A 15,259-nucleotide genomic window follows, 5' to 3' on the forward strand; every position below is an offset into this window, starting at 1 on the left:
AAAACTATGTTATACTATTAAAGTTAATCCCTTTTATTTTCCTATGTGCCATGGATATGGCATGATATAAACTCTAGAATTGATTGCCTTTGATATTGAGTAGGGATTATAGGAAGATTTACTGAAAGCCAAGAGGTAGAAGGACCAAAAAAGTTTGGAAATTCTTGCCCTAGAAGCCAGTAAGATAAAATGGCATCTAGGAGTCAGGAAGTATACAAGTACTAAATTTCTAGTCTTAGAAATTAACTTGAATATAATTATACTGTTGTTTAGTCCATGTCCTGCTCTTCATGACATGGTGGACCATACACGCCAGAACTGTCCATGGGGTTTTCTTGGCAAATATACTGGAGTGGTTTGCCATTTCCTTCTTCAGTGAATTAATACAGAGGTTAAGTGACTTGCCCAGGGTCACACAGCTTCTGAGTTTCTGAGGCCAGGTTTGAACTCAGATCTTCCTGACCCCAGGCTCAGCTCTCTATCCACTGAGCCATCTAGCTGCCCCTGAATGTATACTATGCTGAATCATTATACTCCAGAAGTAAGTTTTCATTGGGGCTTTAATCTTCAGTTGAATTTGTTGAAGATATTCAGCCTTTTCTTTTAGTTTATCAAGATTTCCTTAGGTGTTCTTGAGTGATGAAACCACAGAAATAAAGAACTTTTCATTAGGAACTTAAAAGAGAAGAGTTCTCTGGATTTACATCTGTGAAAAAAGCATTATTTCTCTTTTATTTTTCTTCTGAAAGATGTGAGGTTAACCCATTTTATACAGGCAGAGTTAAGCCTTTTGTCTCTTTCTGAATTTGAACTAGGAAAGGACATTCTCCAAAGAGTCCAGAGTGGAAGAAAGGCATGACTTTGAGATGCTCTTTCTTAAAATAACCATAGAAGTGACCTCATGGGCCAGCTGATAGCTTGGATTTGCAAATGGATATAGTCTTATTAGCCTGCTGCTTGACGCCACAGAGCCAAATATATACACGAGCATGTTGTGTCATATCCTGTAGGCAGGATATATCTTGTAGAGATGGGGGCTTATTGACAAAGGCAAAGAGGCAATGCTTGGCCCAGGAACTAGGAAGAAAAGGGAGGCCTTCACTGCCAACTGGAGCCCGTTGTTGTGGCTGTAGTCAGTGTTGGACAAGTACTTTTTTAGACGAATTCTCTACTACCAGAGTGGGCAGTAATGCATCCTATCTGGTTACTGGTACTTGAGTATTTCCATTTCCACTTTACACATGAACCTCTGTCCTTAGGCCTGACACATTGTAAAATGCTTCCTCTTGTTTCATTGCTTCTGTCGGCTCTCAACTGCAGGAGCATTTCCTTTGGCTGCCCTCGGTGTGTGCCCTGCTTGTCTTTGGAACGCTGTATAGGCACCAAGCTAAGGAGGAAGGCTAGCCTTTGTCTCATGAATGCTTGCCACAGAAGTATCATCAGCCGATTTAAGAAATTTTACCTCGATAAACTTTGGTTCCCCGAGAAACAGGAGATTGAGGGGAAGGAAAGGTGGATTCTTTGTGTTTTGTAATCTTTTGGATCCAATTCCTGTTCATGAAATAAATCTGAATGGAGTCTATTCTGTAACTGGATATTATTTTCATTTATGTTGAGTATGAAAGTCCTTCTAATGCTTTACAGAAACTTAGAGAAATGTCTTTTTTAAGACACTCCTGCTTATAGTTTGTTTTTTTTTCTAACTTTCCATTAGTTACTTTCTGAAACCACAATTGTTTTTTGAAAGCTAGTTATTGTTTCTGAAGAAGGGTCCTGCTTGCTTGACTTTGTTTTGCCACTCTGCTGTCCTTTGCAGTATTAGTTGTTTGACCACCTGGTAACTTTGGGGGCAAAATAAGCCCGTAGTAACAAGAATATCTTGAGAGAGAAATCCTTCTTCCAGGCAGATGCTCTTGTTGATAGAGAAACAGTATCAGGAAATGTTACCTAGAACATAGTTTCCCAGAATTAATATTTTCCAGATAGCTGTAGAGCCATAGTCTCTTACTAGGAGCCCATTAGTCCTATTCAGGATCTTGCAGGGTCTTCAAAGATTGCTCTTTACTTCGGTGGTTTGTAGAGACACAGGTGAAAGAATCTAGTCTAGCACAAAGCCGCCTCCCTTCTCCTCATGCCGACTGACTGTCATCTCTTTTCCAGGCTCAGCTTCGGGCATTCATCCCAGAAATGCTAAAGTACTCCACAGGCCGTGGGAAGCCAGGATGGGGGAAGGAGAGTTGTAAACCGATATGGTGGCCGGAGGACATCCCATGGGCAAATGTCCGAAGTGATGTCCGAACAGAAGAACAGAAACAGAGGGTGAGTGTCCCCCAAGCCTGAGCTATTTCAGGAATGTATCATTTGTCAAGATGGGCATTCCCTCTTATTTCTCCCAACTTCTTTCTTTAGGTTGGAGCAGCATAAAATTTGAATAAAAAACAAATTGGCCCACATAAAATAAGCCTGATTTGTCTCTTACCACCTTTCCCTTTTCCTCTGCTTGCTGTCTGAATAAGCCTCAGGTCCAGCCACTACCTGTGTTAGACCTCTTGAGGACAGTTTTAACTTTATGTAGTGCTTGGAAGGAAGACTGTAAGCTGGGCATAAAGGTAGCAGTCGCTTCAGAGCCATGGATATTTTCTCAGTCCTTACTGTCTTTGTTTATTGTTGAATGACAAGTGATTTCTCTGCCACTTATATGGAGTGTATTGGTAGGCCTGACCATGCTTTCACTAGCTCAGAAACTTCCATTTATTGGAATAGACAGGAGGCAAATGACTGGTAAACTTAAGTCAAGATCTCCCTTTTTAGCATATTTATTTTTCATTCAGACTATAACTTTCTTGGGAATGCCTGTTTGGATGCCCATAGAACCTCCTATACTCAGGGTGCTAGACAAATGATAACAAAGATGATAATAGTTTCAATTTGTGTCTAGCACCTTACAGTTTAAAAAGTACATTCTCGGGGCAGCTAGGTGGCGCAGTGGATAGAGCATCGGCCCTGAAGTCAGGGGTACCTGAGTTCAAATTCGGCCTCAGACCAAACACTTCACACTTACTAACTGCGTGACTCTGAGCAAGTCACTTAACCCCAATTGCCTAAAAATAAAAAAGTACATTCTCGGGGCAGGTAGGTGGTGCAGTGTATAGAGCACTGGCCCTGAAGTCAGGAGGACCTGAGGTCAAATCCGGCCTCAGACCAAACACTTGACACTTACTAGCTGTGTGACCCTGGGCAAGTCACTTAACCCCAATTGCCTAAAAATAAAAAAATAAAAAATAAAAAAGTACATTCTCTACATTATTTTTTAATTATGATAATTGTACAGTTGGTGTGGGATAGTAGAATGAGTCCTGGCTCTGGAATCAGAGTTCCTTCAATACCTCCTGCCTGTGTAATCTGGAGCAGGCCATTTAACCTCTGTCCTCCTCAGTTTCCTTAACTGTAAAATGAAGCTTTTGGACCAGATGACCTTTGAGGTCCCTTCCAGCACTGGATTTGTGATCTCATCCTAATAGCCCACAACTCTGTAGTACACTGAAGTCTACAGAGCATTTTCCTCTAACAGCTCTGTGAGTTACAGAGTGCAAACGTTTTGCATTTCACAAATAAAGAAAAGTGAAGCCCACAACAAGGAGATGACTTGTTCCAGATAGTGCACCACCTGTTGTATGTCGCAGGGCCAGGCATAGCACTGGCCAGGGGCTTCTGACTCTGCCCTTTGACACCATTCCACCCCATGAGTATTCCTTTGTGGGGGAGTTTGGTCTCTGGTCTCCTTTAAGATTATCCCCATCATGTGAAGAGAATCCAAAACACAAGCTTGGGTGGATCCAGGACCCAGGGGAACCTAAAATTCCTCCTACTTATCTCTGGCATTCCTAAAGAGTTACTGAGATCAGGTGACATTCTGGGTGCAAACACCGTCTAATTACGTAAAATTGAATTTAGAGAGTATAATAAGTAATAAGTTTTCTGGAAAATAAAATAAGTCATTTTCTTGAAATAACAACAATAATAATGATAGTGATTAATAAGAAACCTCATTAAGATTTACAAAGTTCTTCATGATAGACCTGTGAAGTGGGCAATCCAAGTGTTATACCCATCTCACAGGTGAAGATACTAAACCTCTGAGAAGTTAAGATCTGTCTTAAATGAATCGGTTTTTTTAACTTGCTGGAAAAAAAAATACCTCCATGAGATCAGAAAAACCTGGTCCAAGGTCTTTTAGAGGAAAAAATTATTATTTTTTTGGTTCTGAACACCCACCCTCCAGTTTGTAGGGGCACAGTTCATAGGGTGGGCTTTGGCTTGGTTGGATAAGTGGCAGCAGCCTGGGGGTGGGGTGATGCTAGCCATGGATCGACTAGTAAGTAGTGTGTGTCCTCTGCATTTGATACTTTGCTGAAATGTTACTTTATGGCATTCTGGGGACAGGTGTCATGGACCCAGGCACTACGGACTATAGTCAAAAACTGCTATAAACAGCATGGGCGGGAAGACTTGTTGTATGCTTTCGAAGATCAGCAAACACAACAACAGGCCACAGCAACGCATAGTATAGCACACCTGGTACCCTCCCAGACTGTAGTCCAGACCTTTAGCAATCCTGACGGCACTGTCTCACTTATCCAGGTGAGTCTGATGTTTTCATCCTTGGAGTTTGGTTTCAGAGATGGTTCCTTAGCACTTCAGATTGGAGAGGCTGCTCTCTGCCCAAAGATGCTGAGTATTTAACTTTTAAAGACAAAACAATATTCACTTTAATTTATCCAGCATTTACTAGACACCAATTATGCTGGTTACTGGGGATATAAAGACTAAAGAGACACATTCCTTGCTCTCAAAGCTCTTATAATATCGTAGATGTATAATGAGAACGCTTCCTGTATGACAGGGGGGCGGCAGGAATTGATTATGTGCCCTCTCAGTGCCAGGCCCTGTGCTTAAGTGCTGGTGATACAAATACAGACAGTGCCCATTCTTGAGGCACTTATATCCTATTGGGGGAAGACATTACAAAATAGGGAGCTGGGGGAGAGGGAGGGCAGGGAGGATAAAGCGTGGAAAAGGACTATTTCAGGATGAGAAAGCCCCAGCAGTGAGGGTGGCTCCAGGGTCAGAGGGCCACCAAGTCATGGCAAGAAAGTCCTTAGAGTCAGAGGCACAACCAAGGGTGGAATGATACCCACTGTTACAGAACATTTTACACTTTTTTATATTTTGCTAAATGCAGAACTCTAGTCATATATTAAAACAAGGACCTTTTTTCTTTTAATGGGGATTTAAAATGGTTTGCTTTTTCTCTGTTAGTCCTCTTTCTCTGGGGTGGGAAAATTGCACTTAGGGTTTGGGACTTTGAGATAAGATTTGAAGGATTATTTGCTAGATTATTTGAAGATCGAGTTAACCAGTATTCAATATGATACCTTCTAACGATGTTAAATTTTAGTTTAAATAACCAAATGTTTCAAGTAGGGAGTTTCTTCTGTTCATCGACAACTTTCTGTATCTTTACTTAGGTTGGTACAGGAGCAACAGTGGCTACTTTGGCTGATGCTTCTGAATTACCCACCACTGTCACTGTTGCTCAAGTGAATTACTCTGCTGTGACTGATGGAGAGGTAAGAATAAGGGCTAGATCTGCACCTGTGTTTGTGTGTGTACTCACAGAGCCCAGGAAAGGAGAGGGCCGTTTCTGTGGATGGGTAACATTTCTTTTCCTTACACCTTTAGTAGCAGCATCAAACCATAAGTTTCATAAAAGGTCTTATGCTTTCTATAACATGGTGTTTTGGAAGACACATAACAGTATCTGTAGTAAAGTGTGTGTGTGTGTGTGTGTGTGTGTGTGTATACGTGTGTATACACACATATATGCACATATTTGATGTCTTTCTGCTATGGATATCAAATCATTTTATCTTTCTAATCTATTAGAAAAGATAGATTCATAGAAAACAAGTAATCATCAGGGAAAGGGAGCATAGTTTCAAGGGGAAGTTTTGTCTCTAAGTTTACTAGAACAGCTCTTGGCTTAAGTGTCTATAATTTATTTAAGATTTTTTTTAAAGCCTTTGAAGAAGTTTCACATTAGAATCTTCCTCTCCCATTTTTTTTTTAATCATGGGATTTGTCGGGGATAGAGAATTGGCTCAAAGACAAGAAGCAAAGAGTGTAGAGATAACACTTCTTATCCGGAACTGATTATTTAACTAACGGTAGGATCAGTGTTAGGACTGGTCTCATGTAACATCTTTTTAGAAGTGATCTGGAAGAGGTAGTACACAATGAAACGTTCCTTTTAGTGCATGACTATGAGCCCTCCCAGATAATGAAATACCAAGCTAAAAAAGACAAGCTGTAGGAAACCCTTACACTAAAGCGGCCGTTGAAGTTCATGCATATAAGTGGAAGGTATTCCATTTAGAGAATAATATGGTAACCTTGTGAGCCCTGAACTATTAGTTAAGACCCAGGAAAGAGCTCTCGTAGTCACTGTAGGCTATTTCCTGATGATATATCCTCTATCGTGCAGAGGAAACAATGTGGACAAAGGCATAGGAGCAGGAAAATACAGACCTGTTAATTCAATCAGCAGTGCAGCATACAGCCTACCTAGGTCTAAGTAAAGGTGAATAACATAGCCATGCTACATTAAAGGGTAAAAAGAATGCGTTTATACTTTTGAAAAGTAATAATGGAGCTGTAGACCACATACTTTATACAGATATTCTTATTTTCCTGTCAAGTTTGATTTCTTTCACCTCAACCTAACTTTTTTTTTTAAGACATTAACATACTCTTGTATTTAGTCTGCCTTGTTCTGTTTGGATGCCATCAGAGCTATAATTTATAGTGCCTACCTTGACCACATTAATGCCAGTAAACTAATTACATAGGATGGCTTTGCAAGAAAATCAGTTTTTTGATAGCATCTTCCTCTAAGGATGTGAAAGTGCCTTATAAAAATGAACAGTGTCTCTTTCTTCACCATTTTGGGGGAATGCCTTTTTTCCTTTGTATTACTTCATTTAAAGTTCTAATCTAAATGCCCCATCGTAATAGGGAGGTGACTCTGAGCTTTCAAAATCTATTCCATTATACGCAACTCCTGACAGAGACAGTAGGCTCAAGATGCAGAATGAGACCCACATTTTTGGATGTGGTCAACGTAGGAATTTGATTTGTTTGACCATGCATTTTTGTTACCAGGGCTTGGTTTGTTTGTTTGTTTTTTCTTTTTTCCAATGTGGGGAAAGGAAGTAAGAGGGAGAAAAAATAAATACTTACTAATTGGGAAAAAATTAATTTATCAGATAAAAACAAATATAAAAAGACAGAAAAATACCCACAAAATTTGGGCCAATGTAGGGCAAGACTTAGCCAACCCTACCAAGTTGGAAAGCCTTTGGGTTTGGGGTCAATGATGAACTATGTATATTTTGTCCAAGACCAGCCTAGCTAAGTTCAGAGAGGTTCATTACAAGATTGGCCTCAAGGTGATTAATGTTTTGGCCACAGCAGCTGTCAAAGACCATCTACTGAGTTGCAAATGTGTGAATATCTTCACCAGATCTGTTTTAACCACAGACCTTTGAAGTATTACCATTGAGGTATGAGAACCTCACCTCAATGAATGAGAAATTTGGCTTAGGTAGATGATTCAGTGTCAAAGTAGGGACTCCAAACCAGAGCTTCATTTTGGGGGAGAGAAAAGGAGGGAGAGAGGGAAGGGTATGATGAAGGAAGGTTGGTCTGTGATTTCTATCGTGACCTACCTTGAAAGAACATTTTAAAAGAATGTGGTGAAGTTTAGAAATCTATGTTATTCCAGTTTCTCCTCTGATCTTCATCAGTGAACATACATACATTTCTACCCAATTATAATGAGTACATTCCTGCTATTGAGTGTTCTGCTTTTTTCAACTTAATATTATTCTGTAAAATTTTTCCAGGTATTGGAAAATTTCCACAGCCCTATTGTGGTATACCATATTTTGCTCGGCCTCCTGCTTCTTAGTTCTCCACTCATCAGGCCACTCTGCTCCTTGTATTCAGTTGCATTCTTGAAAAGGGTTGTTTTGGGGGCACTTTGTCTCCTCCTAGGTGATTTGCTTTCCTTAATCAATCAATTATTGAGCACTAATATGTGACTCATTTTGTCCTTAGTACCGTCCTTAATTCTATGGGAAGATGCAAAGAAATAAAAGACCATTCCTGCCCTTTTTAGAAATTAGGACATAGGACAAATACATAAGCAAAAGGCATAGAGAGCTTACAAATAATAATAGTAAAGTACAAATTGATATAGCGTAAGCCATGTACAAAGTTTCACAATTTTTTTCTTGTAAATTTCAGTGTTGATATAAATGTACATATATAGGTTGACTCATTTTGCCAATAAGAAGATTAAGGTCCAGACTCACAAGACTAGCCATTGGAAGAGCTGTAACTAGAACTGAGATCTCTTGACCTCCAGTCCAGGGCTCTTTCCACTATACTACAGTGGTGATGCTCTTTCTTTCTATGCTAAATCTCTTCTCAATGTTAGTGAATTCTCATTCAATTGCATGAATTAGATATGATTTATTTTAAAATTACAAGTAAAAATTCAAAATGGCAGCATTACAAATGATATTCAGACAGCATAAGTAGAATTTATAGTGTTACTGGAAAAGGGAATCTATAACAAGGTACAGTATAGTTGGAAACATGAGTTAGAAAACGAGCTACTAACTCAGGCACCCATCAACTAAGTGATAGAACATGAGACATAACTGATCAGAACACTTGTTTAATTGGGAGGTAGGTGGGGGAAGGGGAAGGATAGAAACATTCATATGTATGACAGTGCCTAGTCTCCAATTCTTAAAAATGCACAGAAGCTGGTGGTGAATATTTTTTTATGTTTACTTGTATAAAATATGTGCTGTGATGTTCTGACATGATTTCATTGAGCACAGATTGCATATGACACCCCCCTACTATCAGTGTGCTGATAATTGCATTAGGCTTGCCCTCCCAGGCAGGGGGGGAGCAAGTGAAAAGAGGTAGAGGAGAAGAGAAGAACAGAAACAATATGAAGAGAGGAGGGTTTGATGGCAATAGGTGGCAGCACTGACAAGTTTAGCACGCTGTCCAGCAGCAGGACTGTTTGACTGTAAAGAAAAATAAACTGCTTGAATGGGGCTAAACTCTTGAAATCTGCTTTATGGTTATAAAGGAAATTTCACAGGATTTTCAGCCTTGCGTCCCTCCTTGTCTCCCAGTTTCTTAGCATTGGGCCCATACACTGCAAAGAGTCCCTAGTACAATATAGCTAACAAGTGGTCGCCTAGCCTCTATCTGAAGACCTCCAAGGAGGAACCCACTCCTTTGTAAGGCACCGATTCCACTTGTGGCTAGCTCGAATTGTAGGAAGTTTTGTTTCTTGACATCAAGCATTAATTTGCCACTTTGCATTTTCCATCCACTTATTGCCTTTGTTTAAATCATCTGGGACCAAACAGATCTGTGCACACTGTTTCACATGATAGCCCTTCAAACCCTTGAAAACAGCTATCACATCCCCCTGAGTCATTTCTTCTCTAGGCTTCTAGTATCTGCTGATTTTTTTTCCCTACCTATCTTCCCTCTGTCTGTGCTTATCATGATATATGGACAAAGCTCCTGCTCCTTTTGTAGATGCTATTCATGCCCAGAAATTTAAATTTCCTTATTAAAGGTATGTCATGTAATCCCATGTCTTTTAAGAGCCCACACCTAGATATCTTTTTTCCTTCTCTTTCTACAAAATTCAGGATGGTTTTGACCAAAACAAATGATGTGATTTTTGTTTTAATGAAATAGAGTCCCGCCCAAGAAGCTCAGTGCTTCTCATCAAGTCATCAGGTGATGTTGGTGTTTTTAGGCAATGCTACAAAACCAGACTAGCACTTCTATACATATCTTTCCTAGTAAGCCAGTTTACATACTGAGTCTCAGCAGTCACCCAGGAGAAATAAGTCAATGGAGCTTCAAAAAATTGCCCCCATCCAAAGGCCTTTCTCAGCTTAGGCAGCTGCTGTGTTCACCAGGCAGCAGTTAAGTGAGTGCATGTCAAGAAATCATGAAAGCTAAAACAATTTTGTTTTTATTGAATATGGTAGCAATGGCTTCTGTCTCTCAGTACAGGTCAAAATGTCAGGCCATGTATGCAGTAACATTATGAGATCTGATCCAAAGAAACTTTCTTGGTTCTGCTGTCTTTTTATGGCATCACTTCCTATTGGAATATTGTTTGCCTGTTGACTGGATATTTTGAAGTATTTAGATTGATGCAGCCTTAGGAAGCAAGAACTTGCTAAGAATATATGGTGGGTCTCTAGCTCTGAGGAAAGGAGATAAAATATTTCTGTGGTAGATTGGCTATGTCATCAATGTAGTAGTGGCCTGGTTTGCTTGTCTGAAAGTCTATAAGGATGCAAGAGAAAAAAATAATCATTTTGATAATAAAAAGCTTTTGTGCACTGTGCATGTTATAAGGGTCATTCATTGTACAATTCAAGAAAGGCACTTTCATTGCCTAGCCTTCTTGGGGCCTATGAATCCTTCTTGAGAATGTGACATATCACAAATATGGGAGAGCCTGCCTCATTTTGTCCCAGAAGATAATGGAGGAACAATGAGAATCAGAGAGGGCACTACCAACATTCCAAGTCACTGGGAGTACTAGAAACATGTAATTACTTACACTGGCCTCTCATCACCACCTTTTTTCAGATCTCACTTTCCCATTACCTCTTGTTTTTAAGCAATTTGTTGCCAGATTCGGTGAACAAATACCAGTTTAACAGCTGGTGGGACTATTTTATTTGAATTTGTCTCCCTTTAGTATCTCTGGTTGTTGACCTTTCTCTCTGTGTTACCACAGGTAGAACAAAATTGGGCCACACTACAGGGGGGTGAGATGACTATCCAGACAACACAGGCCTCAGAAGCAACCCAGGCAGTGGCGTCATTGGCAGAGGCAGCTGTGGCAGCTTCTCAGGAGATGCAACAAGGAGCCACTGTCACCATGGCTCTCAACAGGTAGGCATGAGAATGGAGAACCCGTGTGTCCCCCAAGACATAGGTGAAATCTGCAAGAAGAATGCATCTGGGGATATTGAGAAGTAAAATGTCTTGGGTTTGGCCTGTAATCATCATCTAGCCATTCCAACCTAACCACCTAGGGGAATTCATTGAGTGGATCACCACCTCTCTCCTTTTACATGACCTACTGGTGGGCCACAGGTGGCAAGTTTTGAGTACGTCTTATCCGTTGAGTCCCCACCCCAATGCCAATTTAAAAGAATTAGGGCATTATGGCAAATCAAAACCACTACATTTGATCACTTCTTTGTATAAGCAAAAGAAAAGGCTTCTCTTCTTTCACCATATTCCTTAGTTGGCTGGATTCATGTTTAAGCCATACACTCACTGATTTTCCTTGTTTTCCCATTTATTTATCTACCCAGATGTAGTATCAGTCTTAGGATCACCAGAGTATATGGGAATTCTCTTCTCTTGGATGAACTTGGAAAGATTCTTATTTAGTTTTAGCAGTTGAGATGGTATAGTGACTAGAGCACTGGACTTGTAATCAGTAAGACCTGGGTTTGAATCCTTTCTAAGTTACTAGTTTTTGTGACCCTCAGCAAGTCCCATATCCTTCTCAGCCCCAGTTTCCTCATCTGTAAAATGGGAATGATAATATCACCTATTTCACAGGGTCATTGTGGGGATCAAATGAGATACTGTATGTGAGGCAATTTGCAAACTTTAAAGTGCTGTATTTGGTGCTTATGATGTGCCAACCAATATGCTATAAGTTACGCTAGGTATAATATGGTATGCTAATGAAGTGCTGAATTGTGTGGTGTCTATTCTGCTTATAGTAGAAGTTTAGAGAATGGAGGAGATGAGACTTGAGCTGAGGTCTGAAGTAATTGATACATTTTAGATAGGTAGAGGGAAAGCAGGCAGACATTTCATGTTGGGGTTTAGTGAGAACAAAGATGTTGTGGTAGCAATGATCACGGTGTGTTCGAAGAATGGCGGGAGAGACTGGCCTAGTTAGAGTGGAAAATTCATAACAGGAAGCTGTGGGAGTTAAGACTGGGTAGATAGGGTAGAGCCAAACAAAGGCATTAAGATTCAATATGGTGGGCAATCAAGAGCCATTATTGGTATTTGAGGGAGAAAATTATGCAATGAAAGCAGTGAGGATGGGTTAGAATGGTAGGTGGGCTAGAGGTTAACATTCATCCATGACTGTGATATTGAATGGGAGGGACTAGAGAGAAATGATCTAATCTGAGAGAAAGATCTCAAAGGAAAAAATCAACAACATTTAGTGCTAGTTGTGTATGAAGGATGCAAGAGGCAAGGCACAGAGAATATCCCAGAGTTTTTCACCTGGGCATAGAGTGTCCTTGATAGAGAGAGGGAAGTTCTCGTTCAGAGACAGCAAATAGGAAAGATAGAAGCAGATCCTAGAGGGTGCCTGTGGCAGAGTTCCTCAGGATGGAGACTGCACAATGAAAGAGTGACCATTGAGCTTCTTCACATGAGCCGTCAGTTCCTCAGAAGGACCACTCACAGACACATGGTGACTCTGACCTGTACGCTTCTCCCGCATGCACACACGCATGCCTCTTTTCCTTCCTTCTTTGGTTGGTGTCACTAAGCCCACAACATTAGGCAGGCAGCATGTGAAGTGACTTAAGGAGCACAGCAGTGACTGAGCTCCCAGGTCTAGAATGTCCAGGTGTTTGGATTTTAAGCTAATGCTATTTCAGCGTCATAGTGTCATTTCAAGTCGTTGTCGCTGTCGTCGTCTCTCCCTCTTCCCACCCCCCAGCCAGTAGGCTCTTGTGGGGTCTCCAGACCCTCGCGAACTGCTTGCGGTGAGACAAGTCTCTCAGATCCAAGTAGCGCTTTAGGCTCATTTTCAGCGGGCCGTAAGGGAAAAGATTCTCCTTCCTCTGTGTGGAAGTAGAAAAGGAACTGAGGTGGTGCCTATATGTTCTGTGTATCTAGAAAGTGTTGGATAAACAATTAGCTACTGATTAATTATCACTTTAGAAAAGGTTTGCAGGCAGACTGCATTACATTTGCAGTGTAGGAATTCCTCACTCTGGGAGATCTCACGGGTGCGGAAAAATGAATTAGAGAAAGGGAAAATGATCTTTCCCAGAGTCATTTATCAAGTCAGGGACTGATCTGGGATTAGAATCTGTTGCTCAGTCCTCTGAACCATGTAGCCTCTCAGTGACTTGGAACTTACTCAGTTCCTTATAGTCTTTGCTCAGCCCCATTCTTTTCTATAATAGAAGACATCCATATAAGTTCCTGAAAAGTAAGGACAGTATTAGAAAGAACCTCTCTCCTCTTAGCCTTAGAAGCCCACATCTTATGCCTGCCTTGACTGAGAATAAGAAAGTCGGCAGCCATAAAAAACAAGCAATATATCATTTTACTGAAGCTTCTAACCCAGCAGATTGGATATTCCAGTTAAGTGTGAGTGCCCTGGGAGCTGGCTGTATGGTGGAAAATATGAGGCAGGCCCTGGCTCCTTTCACAGTTAGAACATGGGTTTATTTCAAAGTCTACTCGGGTAATAGTTTCCCTGGAGGTCTTATTAACAAGCTCAAATGCAGCTGAGGTGGCTATGGTGTTTACACCAAAGGAAAAAGCACAGAATTTACTGTGGCATGTAGGAGTCCAGAGATGTTGAAATCTGCTTGCAATCAGATAGTGCGCTGTGCCCAGCTAATGTCAAGGGATAAGCACTGGCAGTGAGTGGTATGTACAGCTCCTATGGGTGATAAGGAAAAATCTGACAGTGGAAGACTGTCTAGGCTGCTAGAGGAACTGGGTCTCTTGAAATTCCTAAGGGGCAGCCACTATCTGGGACCCCTTTCATTAAATCCCACATTCTAGACAATTAGGCTGGAGTTAAGATTTTAGCTTTTAGTTATTGCATTTGAGATGACACTGTTCCAAACCTCCCCGAGATTTGCAGATGTTATTCAAATTTGGTTTATTGTTAGAATTTTTCTTAGCAGAAATTGTACCAGTAAATTTGGTTGTCCTTAATGTTCATAGAGCTGCCCTGTGCCTGCTTCCTTGCCTTTTAGGTACAAATGGAACAAGTATGATTGTCTCACAGTTGCTTGTTTTGATCTAGCAGTATAAACAACAAATTATAGGCTCAGACCAACCTACATCATGGCAGGTCAGGGAAGATGAAGAAAGTAGTTCCTTCTGTTAGGGAAAAAGAGGCTCAGAACAAATCCAGGACTCTGAGTGGTTCTCAGCCATGCTTTTAAGAGTGTTTCAAAACCAAGCTGGATTGAGACAGGTGTATTACACGTAGTAGGTCCTTAATTAATGTTTGAAGCTATAGTCTTCTAATTCCCTGTTTGAGAACCTATATATAGCTTGTCTTGATTTTTATGACAACCCAGAGAGTTTTCAGTTCTCTCAAAACCAAATTACTTTTACTAAAGATTTTGCCAAGTAACACTTTTAGAAGAAGTTTTTTCCTCAAACAAATGGCAGTAGAATATCATAGCTTCAGAAAGCCTGGGAATCACTACCTTAAACGATCTTTACAGATAGCAAGACATCATCAATTACCAGTTCTCCAGAAATTTTTACTAGCTCTATGTTTCTAACCTCAATAGTCTAGCCTGAGCTACCCAGAAAATAAAATAAATATAAACATTCTTTCTTTTTGCACATCAGAAATTCCTAGCTTCAGTTGTTGGCACTCTTACATTCCTTTTCTTTAAATATATTCCTTTACAAAATCTACTCTTGCCTTGCCTAATGCCTGGCACAGAGTTGTGTGCTCAATAAATATCTGTTGAATGAATGAATGAATGAGTGAATGAATGAATATGCTAAGATTTTATTTTATATTTACTGGTCTGGCCTCATGCATCTGACCAGGCCCCAAGGGGCTTCCAAAAGTCTAAGAGAGTCAATGATATTTCTGTGTTCCTTTAATTTCTTAGTAATAATTTTTCCTATCAGTGCATTTGGTTATATTTACATTCGTTCTGTAATGTATAGTGTGAAAAATTAGTTTGAAAGTGACAGGACTAGTTGACCACAAGAAGTCACAATTGTAATTCTATACCTCATGCCAAATGAGTAGCTAATTCACCCATCAAACGGAGCAGGTGGGTAACCTGGTCAACCTTTTACCTGGCCTCTCAGT

The 15,259-nt window shown here is 40.4% G+C and overlaps 1 protein-coding gene across 2 annotated transcripts in view; it reads left to right on the forward strand.

Moving 5' to 3' along the window:
- Positions 1 to 15,259, forward strand: part of NRF1 (nuclear respiratory factor 1) — a 142,185-nt gene that overhangs the window by 90,049 nt on the left and 36,877 nt on the right. For both annotated transcript variants that reach the window (XM_027840146.1, XM_027840147.1), the window contains exons 6-9: positions 2,161 to 2,319; positions 4,444 to 4,641; positions 5,529 to 5,630; positions 10,922 to 11,079. In XM_027840146.1, the coding sequence (XP_027695947.1) occupies positions 2,161 to 2,319; positions 4,444 to 4,641; positions 5,529 to 5,630; positions 10,922 to 11,079 (617 nt within the window). The remainder of the gene's footprint in view (positions 1 to 2,160; positions 2,320 to 4,443; positions 4,642 to 5,528; positions 5,631 to 10,921; positions 11,080 to 15,259) is intronic.

This window comes from Vombatus ursinus, unplaced genomic scaffold (assembly GCF_900497805.2).
Source record: "Vombatus ursinus unplaced genomic scaffold, bare-nosed wombat genome assembly UNPS02014839.1, whole genome shotgun sequence".
NCBI classification, from domain to species: Eukaryota; Metazoa; Chordata; class Mammalia; order Diprotodontia; family Vombatidae; genus Vombatus; species Vombatus ursinus.